Source organism: Ursus arctos, unplaced genomic scaffold (genome assembly GCF_023065955.2).
Source record: "Ursus arctos isolate Adak ecotype North America unplaced genomic scaffold, UrsArc2.0 scaffold_21, whole genome shotgun sequence".
Taxonomy (NCBI): Eukaryota; Metazoa; Chordata; class Mammalia; order Carnivora; family Ursidae; genus Ursus; species Ursus arctos.
In genome coordinates this window covers 38,908,238-38,918,743 of record NW_026622886.1, presented here as the reverse complement: position 1 = coordinate 38,918,743, position 10,506 = coordinate 38,908,238, and the positions used below count along the sequence as shown (strand labels likewise).

The window sequence follows — 10,506 nt, the reverse complement described above, 5'->3', positions numbered from 1 at the left end:
CAAATTCTTTTTTTTTTTTTAAAGATTTTATTTATTTGACAGAGAGAGAGAGAGAGAGAACAAGAAGGGGGAACAGCAGGCCCCCTCAGAGCAGGGAGCACAATGCGGGCTCAATCCCAAAACCCTGGGATCATGACCTGAGCTGAAGACATTTGCTAATCGACTGAGCCACCCAGGTGCTTCTGATCCCAAATTCTTTCAAGCAAATGGAAAGAGAAGGAAAAGTCAAAACATTAGTATTTCAGAAAAATAAATATGGTAGCTTCCAATTACAAATAAAACATGGTTTTGTTTACTAAATGTGTATGAGATTTTGGATTATTTTTTAAATGATCATCTGAGATATATAATATTTTAACGTTAAAATGGATAATCAATTATCCCAAAAATTATTCCCTACACATATTGCTTATTAGCATTTTGGACAGATAAGTCAGGATAGATTAGGACCATGATACCTTCTGAGTCTTGGTTCTCCAAATGATGTAAGCCAGTCATCCTCTCTGACAATGGGTTTTTTTTTTTTTTTCTGTATAACATCTTGACTTTTCCTTCTCTTTCCATTTGCTTGAAAGAAATTTGGGATCAGAGGCGCCTGTCTATTTCTTCTTTTTGTCTGTTAGTATTTGCCTTATATATTTAGGTGCTTTCATGTTGGATACATAAATATTTATAACTCTTATATCTTCTTGTTGGATTCAATCCTCTATCATTATATAATGCCCTTCTTTGTCTCTTATTACAGTCGTTGTTTTAAAGTCTATCTTGTCTATATAATGTAGCTACTCAGCTTTCTCTTGGTTCCATTTGCATATCTTTTTCCATCCCTTTACTTTCAGTCTGTTTGTGTCCTTACATCTCATGTGTGTCCTCGTAGGCTGGACATAAATGGGTATTATTTTTTTGTCTATTCAGCCACTCTATGTCTTTTGATTGGAGAATTTAGTCCACTTACATTTAGGTTATTATCAACAGATATGTGCTTATTGCCATTGTCAATTGTTTATGTAGCTGTTTTTGTAGTTCCTTTCTGTTCCCTTTTTCTCTTGCTCTCTTCCTTTGTAAATTGATGACCTTCCTTAGTGGTATGTTTATATTCCTTTTTCTCTATCTTTTGTGTATTTACTATAGGTTTTTGCTTTGTGATTACTATGAGTCTTATAACAACTTATAACAGTCTATTCTGAGTTGATAACAATTTAAGTTTGAACCTTTTTCTAAAGCTCAACATTTCTACTCTCCACACATACATACACGTTTTATGTTTTTGATTTCACTTCTTTTTATTTTGTGTATCCCTTAACTAATTATTTTGATCATAGTTATTTTTCTTACTTTTGTCTTGTAACCTTTAGACTAGCTTTGTAAGTAATTAATCCACTACCTTTACTGTATGTTTACTTTTCCAGTGGGATTTCTTCTTTTGTATGTGTTCTTGTTACTAATTATCACCTTTTCTTTTCAGCTTAAAGAAGTCCTTTCAATATTTCTTGTAAGACTAATAGAGTGGTGATGAACTCCTTTAGCTTTTGTTTACCTGGAAAACTCTTTATTTCTCCTTCAATTCCGAATGACAACTTTTCTGGGTAGAGTTTTTTGGTTGTAAGTTTTCTTTTCTTCTTTCAGCACTTTGAATATATTGTGTCACTCCCCTGTGGTCTGCAAAGTTTGTGTGAAAAATTTGCTGATAGTCTTATGGGGATACCCTTATACATGGAAAGTTATTTTTCTCTTGTTGCCTTTAATATTTTTTTCCTTGTCCTTAACTTTAGACACTTTAATTATATAGATGGTCTTGACTTACAATAGTTCAACTTACAATGGTGTGAAAGCAATACATGTTTTTACTGAATACACAATATGCATTTACAATGTTGTGAGTCTGTACTTCAATTTTGAGTTTTGATCTTTTCCCAGGCTAGTGATATGCAATATGATACTCTCTCATGATGCCGGGCAGTGACAGTGAACTGTAGCTCTCAGTCAGTCACACAATTGCAAGGATAAAGAACTGATACTCTTACAGCCATTCTGTACCAAACGCAACCTTTCTGTTTTTCATTTTCAGTACAGTATTAAATAAGTGACAAGAGATAGTCAACATTTTATTATAAAACAGGTTTTGTGTTAGATGATTTTGCCCAACTGTAGGCTAATGTAAGTGTTCTGAGCTCACAAGGCAGGCTGGGTTAAACTATGACGTTTGGTAGGTTGGGTGTATTATATACATTTTTGACTTACAATATTTTCAATTTACAATAGTGGGTTTATTGGGATGTAACCCTATCATAAATTGAGGAAGATCTGTAATGTATCTTGGTGTGGGTCTCTTTGAGTTCATCTTTTTTTTTTTTTTTTAAGGAGAGAGAGAGTGTACATGCACGAGTGGACAGGGGTATTGGGGAGGAGGGGCAGAGGGAGAGGGAGAATCTTAGGCAGGCTCCATGCCCAGCACAGAGCCTGACATGGGACTCAGTCTCACGACCCTGAGATCATGACTTGAGCCAAAATCAAGAGTTGGATACTTAACTGACTGAGCCACCCAGTTGCCTCTGAGTTCATCTTATTTAGAACTCTCTGGGCTTCCTGGATCTGGATATCTGCTTTCTTTCCCAAGTTAGGGAAGTTTTCAGCCATTATCTCTTTGAATGAGACTCCTGCTCCTTCTCTCTCTCCTTCTGGGAGCCCTATAATGCAACTACTAATCTGTTCAATGTTGTCCCACAAATCCCTTAAACTATCTTCATTTTTTCATTCTTTTTATTTTTTGCTGCTCTGATTGAGTGAGTTCCACTGCCCTCTTTTCAAGTTGACTGATCCTTTCTTCTGCTTCATTTAGTCTGCTGTTGAACCCCTCTAGTGTATTTTTTTTTTCATTCAGTTATTGTATTCTTCAGGTCTGTGACTTCTTTTTGGTACCTTCTTATATTTTTCATCTTTCTGTTGAAGTTTTCATTGTGTTCATCCATTCTTCTCCGCACCTCAGCAAGCACCTTTATGACCATTCCTTTGAACTCTTTATCAGGTAAATTACTATAATCCTTCCAAAGACCTCAGTGGGTAGGCACAATCTTTATGCTCGCCCTCTGTCATGCTCCAGAGTGTCAGTCTTTTTGAAGGGAGATTTACATGCATTTGGTGCCTGTTTTTTTGCAGCCGATGCCCAAGGGATGCCCCTTTGATTGCCTGGTTTTGGTGAACAGAAGGGTTTGTACCCTTGGGTTGCACAGGATTATAGCAATACATGGACAGTTCTTGGCAGGCTACCACTTCCAAGGCATGGCACAGACAGCAGACTGAGGCACAGTCCCCAGTCTTTCTGTGAAAGATGCCACTTTGCTTGTCCTGGAGCTTTGAACTGGGGTGTAGGCTTCAGGTTTGGCATACATTTAGTGGCCTACACAGCTGCTCTCAAGGAATGTAGGCTGTGGATGCCATCTTGGCACTTTTCCTCTGCCTTCCTCTAGCTTGCCAATATCTCCCAGAAACAAGTTTATACACTCATCCGAAGCCCCAAGTTTTGTGATTGCCACCCAAAGGATACTTCCAGATCACCTGATTCTGGTGGCCAGTGGGACTTATACTTGTGGCCCCTTGGGACTGTATATATTTACATACTTTTAAAAGCTTCTGTCTGAGGGTCTGGCTTTCAGTCAGCCTAAATCTACACACTGAGTTTCTTTCCTTGGTACACTGACAGTTCTTAGAACATCCTCAACTACTAGGAGCTATTAAACATACAATAGGATACTTGGACAAGCACAGATGTTTGAGAGGTGACTAAGAGCTGGGGCAGGGCTGGAACAAAAAATATCACCTCCTACACAAGACCACTTCTTCAAGACTAGAAGTGGTTATTTCATCTACTGTATAGAAACCAACATTGAGAGGCAAGCTACATGAAGAAACAAAGGAATATTTTCCAAATGACTATTTTGTTTCCTAGAAAGAAGATATTTATTTTATTTTCAGTATATAAATTGTACATTTTATGGTTTAGTGTTTTGTTTTCATTTTGAGTTATTCTTTGTAATCTCTACACCTAACTTGGTACCTTCTTATATCAACTCAAACTTATATGTGAGCTCAAACTCACAGCCCCAAGATCAAAAGCCACGTGCTCTACTAACTAACCCAGCCAGTCACCCCACTTCCGTTACTTTTTGGAGGAAAAGGACCATAATATTTTCTATGATTGTATGTTAAAATTCATAATCCAGGGGTGCCTGGGTGGCTCAGTCGTTAAGCGTCTGCCTTCGGCTCAGGGCATGATCCCAGAGTCCTGGGATCGAGCCCCACATCAGGCTCCTCCACTGGGAGCCTGCTTCTTCCTCTCCCACTCCCCCTGCTTGTATTCCCTCTCTCGCTGGCTGTCTCTCTCTCTGTCAAATAAATAAATAAAATATTTTTTTTAAAAAGTTATAATCCAGTCAGAACCACAGCATAGTAAAAAGGCCCAGCTGGGAAAATCTGCACCATTCACTCAGTTAATACCATTCCACTTAATCCCACTTTTGGAATTATGTACGCTGGTAAGTTCAGGCCATTTCCAGGGTGATTAACAAGTTGTGTGTCTGATCTTTTCTTGTAATTAGATTTGGTTGTACATTTTTGTCAGAAATATCACAGAACTGTTATAAATGTGGAAAGTGGTAATTAAAATCAAAACCTGGGCTAGATGTGCTCACGGCTATTAGCACTCTTTGCTTTCAAACATACACAGTGGAAAAGATTACTAGAATGAGTTCTGCTTCCAGTAGTAACAGAGCAGCATACATCAGACTAACCCTACTTCATATTATAAATTTAAAATCTGGACAAAATATTTAAAAAAATAGTTGAAGGCTGTGGGGAACAATGAAAAGGAGACAAAACTAAAGGGACATTGACTTTTCAAATTAGGGAAATGCACTTTGTGGCTTTTTGCCTGAGGGAAATTCCTAGTCTGTGGAGCATGGGGTAGCTAGAAGTCAAGTAGAAAGCTGCAGTATTAGTGGCACAAGGAATCATAAGACAAAGTGTAGAGCTGACACAGTGGCTGGAATGCATAAAAATTCCATCCAAGTCTTTGGGTCCCAGAACTACACTCATGTAACGGGAAACTCTAAAGCACCCAGTAGAAAACAAGAGCAGAAAGGATGAGGGTATTTAGCACATTTCAGCCACTGTCCATCCAAGGGAGACAGAGTTCTGAGTTTGTATCTAGTCAAGTCAACTTCTGCCAAAAAAAACTAACATTTTTCAGTAATAATATTCAGTGTCCCTACAATGTCCAGTACATAATAAAAAATTATTAACATGAAAAGAAATGAAAAAATATGGCCTATAGACATATTGAAAAAATAATCCATAGAGACCAAATGTTGGAATTAGTAGACAAGGATTTAAAAACAGCTATTAAAATTTAGTTATGATTAATTAACTAAAGGGCAGAGTAAGTGGAGGGATAAAAATTATTTTTAGAAGAAGATCCAAATGGAAATTTCTGATCTAGAAAATATAATATCTAAGAAAAAACTCACTGACTAGGATATACGGCAAATTAGAAATGACATAAGATAATTAAATGACATTTTAAGTGCTGAAATAAAATTTCAACCCATATTTCTATATCTAATAACAGTACTCTCCAAAGATGAAGACCAAAAAAGACAATTTTCAGGTAAAACTGACAGAAGAAAAGGTAAGTGAAGTGAAGGAGTCAGTTAACTAACAATAGAAATTACCCAATCTAAACTACAGAAAGGGGGGGAAATGAAGAAAATAAGTAGACCTTAAATAGAACTGTGAGAAAATATCAAGTGATCTAACATACATATAATTGGAGTCATGGAAAGGGAAGGAAAAGAGTGAATAGAGGCAGAACAATATGAAGCTATAACGGGCAAAAATTTCCCAAGAAAGTATGAAGTCCATCATGCCATCAGGTAGGATAAATGCAAAGAGAACCCCAACTACATGCATGATAGCCAAATTGCTGAAAAACAGAATTAAAGAGAAAATCTTAAAGCAGACAAATAAAAAGACATGTAACATATAGCAGAACAATAATACAAGTGATAGATAATTTTTCATAACAAACAATGGCAGGATACAAAATCACTGTACAGAAATATGTTGCATACCTATACACTAATAATGAAGCAGCAGAAAGTGAAATTAACAAACCAATTCCATTTATAACTGCACCAAAAACAATAAAATATCTAGGAATAAACATAACCAAAGAGTTGAAAGACATGTACTCTGAAAACTATAAAACACTGATGAAAGAAATTCAAGACAATACAAAGAAATGCGGAAAGACAGTCATGCTTATGGGTTGGAAGAACAAATATTGTTAAAATGTATATACTACCCAAAGCAATCTACCAATTTAATGCAATCCCTATCAAAATACTAACAGTATTTTTCACAGAACTAAAACCAACAATCCTAAAATTTGTATGGAACCACAAAAGACCTTGAATAGCCAAAGAAATCTTGAAAAAGAAAAACAAAACTAGAGGTATCTCAATTCCGATTTCAAGTTATATTATAAAGCAGTACTAATTAAAATAGTATAGTACTGGCATTAAAATAGACACATGAATTAACAGAATAGATTAGAACCCTAGGAATAAACCCATAATTATATGGTCAATTAATCTTTGACAAAAGAGGATGAATATACAACAGGAAAAAGACAGTCTTTTCAACAAAAGGTGTTGGGAAAATTGGACAATTACAGGCAAAAGAATAAAACTGGACCACTTTCTTTCACCATACACAAAAACAAACTCAAAATGGATTAAAGACCTAAATGTGAGACCTGAAACTATAAAAGTCTTTGAAGAGAACATAGACGGTAACTTCTTTGACATTGGCCATAGCAACATTTTTCTAGATATGTCTCCTGAGGCAAGCAAAATAAAAGCAAAAACAAACTATTGGGACTACATCAAAATAAAAAGTTTCTACACAGCAAAGGAAACAATCGACAACGCTAAAAGGCAACCTACTGAATGAGAGAAGATATTTGCAAATGACATATCCAATAAAGGGTTAGTACCCAAAATACATAAAGTATCCAAAATATATAAAGAACTTCTACAACTTACCACCCCAAAAACAAATAGTCTGATTAAAAAAGTGGGCAGAAGACATGAACAGACATTTCTCCAATGAAGACATCCAAATGGCCAACAGACACATGAAAAGATATTCAACATACCTCATCATCAGGGAAATGAAAATCAAAACTACAATGATACATCATCTCACACCGGTCAGAATGGCTAAAATCAAAAACACAAGAAACAAAACGTGTAGATGAGGATATGGAGAAAAAGGAACCCTCCTGTGCCATTAACAGGAATGCAAAGTAGTACAGCCACTGTGGAAGACAGTATGGAGTTTCCTCAAAAAACTAAAAATAGATCTACTCTACAATCCAGAAATTGCACGACTGGGTATTTACCCCCAAAATACAAAAACACCAATTCAAAGGGATACATGTGCCCCCATGTGTATTGCAGCATTTTTTACAATAGCCAAACTGTCAGAGCAGCCCAAGTGTCCATCGATAGATGAATGAATAAAGATGTGATATAATATACATAATATTATATATAATATATACATTATTCAGCAATAAAAAAGAATAAAATCTTGCCATTTGCAACAACATGGATAGAGCCAGAGAGTATAATGATAAGTGAAATAAGTCAGTTAGAGAAAGACAAATACCATATGATTTCACTCAGGTGGAATTTAAGAAACAAGCAAAGGGGAAAAAAAAAAGAGAGAGAGAGAGAGAAATCAAGAAATAGACTTTTAATTATAGAGAACAAACTATTGGTTACCAGAGGGGAGGGGGGTAGGAGGATGGGTGAAAAAGGTGATGGGGATTAAAGACTACACTTATGACAAAAAAATAAAGTAAAATAAAATAAAATAAAAAGAAACTAGGGAAACCAGAAGTTTCTTCCTTACTGAGTCCCATTTTTCAAGAACACAGGTCATAATATCCCATAATTATTCATTTGTTTTATCCCACATACATACACAGTAGTCTCAGAATACCAATACCAATTAATATTAGTTCAGTTTAAAATGTGCTGTGCCAATTTCCCCCACGTTTTATATGTCTGTGCTACATATTACAATATATTATACAATATAGATTGTTGGGCCACAAAGTCTTTATATATTGGCTCTTCTTTACCTGTCTTTAATATTTGTCATTTTTTTCTAAATTTCTTTCCCTTTTTAATTTCTTCTTCCTTTTCAAAATTTGCATCCTTTTTACTTCTTTTTCTATTAAAGAAGTATTTGATATGTTTATTAATGCTTACATTATCTTTGAGTTATCTTTATTTCTAAAATTATATTTTCTTTTGTTTTTAATTTTGTCTTGAGAGTGTCACCTTATTTCTGATCTTTTCTGATTCTGATTTATGTATTTTTTATGCCTTGCATCATTTTCTTAATGTCTTTTAGCTTGTTTTGAAATAGAGTATTACAGCACTGATCTGATTTTTGTATGTGTTTTTCATGATTCATTGTCTATAAGGAAATTAACTGTTCCTTATTCTTCCTTATGTTACAGTAACTTTGTAAGGGATTTGACTGTGATTCTTTTCTATACAATTTTATATGAATTTAATTTTCTCAAACTATAAGAAGGAGGGTTGTTGCAGATAGCTTGTCTAACTACATAAAGCTCTTTCTTTTTTTTTTTTTCTTAAAGATGTATTTATTTGAGAGAGAGAGAGAGAACACGAGGGGCAGAGGGGGAATAGCAGAGGGAAAGGTAGAAAGGATTCCCAAGCAGACTCCGCATAGAGCCTAGAGCCCAATACGGGGCTCCATCCCAGGACCCCCAGATCACGATCCCAGCCAAAACCAAGAGTCAGACACTTAACCAACTGTGCCACCCAGGTGCCCCTATATAAAGCTCTTTCTGTTGTTTTATCACATAGTGTTTAAAAAAATTAGAGGTTTATTCTAAGATTTTCTGGCTTTCTCCCTCTCCCATTATTTTCTGAATCTTGCCCTTTTTAAGTCTCTGTTGCCACTATTCTTAAAACTTGTTACTCTCAGAAGTTTCTCTTTCAGTGTGTGGCTCAGTATTGCAAGAAAACTCTGGTGAATTAATTTTGAGAATTGGATATAGACTGTTCCAGCAGTCTTTACATCATGCCTTACCATCTACTGGATTGGGCAAAATTCTTCCCAGCTGCAGCTGCTGTTTTCAAATTGATCCACTGTAATTTCCAGGAATACCTGTTGGCTATTCAGGTATTACGTTGTTCCTTAGTTCTGTCACATGCCTTATTGCTTCCCCCAGCTTTCTTCTACCAAGGCAGTGATAACACACAGACCTATAGATACTGGTGTTTTGGGGTTTGGGAGGACATCCATCATCTAGTTCTGTTAAAAATCCTCTCCAAATAGTTTTGCTATCTAGTTGCTTGGCCTACTTTTGCATAAGGATTTGAGAAAATTCTGCTACCTCCTTCCCTGAATTCCTAAAATTTGAATCCTGAATATACTAATTAAGGTACTGAAAGTAGCTGAAATTCACTCATCTCAGTGGAGGTATCCTAACTAAAGTGTTGCTGATAAAACAACAACTATAGTGGTTTTTATAGTTGTCCCTATCATTCTTTTTTTTTTCTTTTTTGTAATTTCAAGTTTTTATTTAAATTCAAGTTAGTTAACATATATGGTAAAATTGGTTTCAGGTGTAGAATTTAGTGATTCATCACTTACATAGAACACCCAGTACTCATCACAAGTGCCCTCCTTAATACCCATTACCCATTTAGCCCATCTTCCACCCACTTCCCTCCAAAAGTTTTTTCCCTATAGTTCTTATTAATTAATGCCCCAGAGCTGTCTTGGTTCTCAATATCCCAATATCCCTCCCCCCTTTTTTTTGGAGAGAGAGAGCGAGAGAGCACACAAGCTGGGGAGAGAGGAGGGGCAGACGGAGAGGGAGAGAAAATCTTAAGCAAATGCCTACCATGGAGGCATGCCTAGCATGGAGCCTGACTTGGGGCTCAATCTCACAATCCTGAGACCATGACCTGAGCTGAAATCAAGAGTTGGACACTTAACCAACTGAGTCACCCAGATGTCCCACAAATACTTTTTTATATAAGTTAGTCAATGTTCTTTTCTTTTGTTTGAAAACAAAACACCCAAACTGCAAAGAAAATGTAAGTCAATAGTGAAATTTTTTGTTTTGTTTTGTTTTTAGTGAGCTTTATGCCCAGTGTGGGGCTTGAACTCACTACCTTGAGATCAAGAATCACATGCCCTACCCACTGAGCCATCCAGGTGCCCCAGTAATAAAACTTTTTTTTTTTAAAGATTTTATTTATTTATTTATTTATTTATTTATTTATTTATTTATTTGGAAGGGGGAGAGGAGAAGAGGAAGAGGGACAAGCAGACTCCACGCTGAGCACAGAGCCCAGTGTGGGGCTTGATCCCATGACCCCGAGATCATGACCTGAG

At 36.1% G+C, this 10,506-nt stretch overlaps 1 protein-coding gene across 8 annotated transcripts in view; it reads right to left on the bottom strand.

Annotated features, from left to right (window-relative positions):
- Window positions 1–10,506, bottom strand: part of LOC123001132 (uncharacterized) — a 190,542-nt gene that overhangs the window by 123,427 nt on the left and 56,609 nt on the right. The window contains exon 7 of one of the 8 annotated variants that reach the window (XM_057316448.1): window positions 7,214–7,277. The exons of the other annotated variants lie outside the window; for them this stretch is intronic. Coding sequence (XP_057172431.1) covers window positions 7,214–7,277 — 64 coding nt within the window. The remainder of the gene's footprint in view (window positions 1–7,213; window positions 7,278–10,506) is intronic. 8 annotated transcript variants of the gene reach the window in all.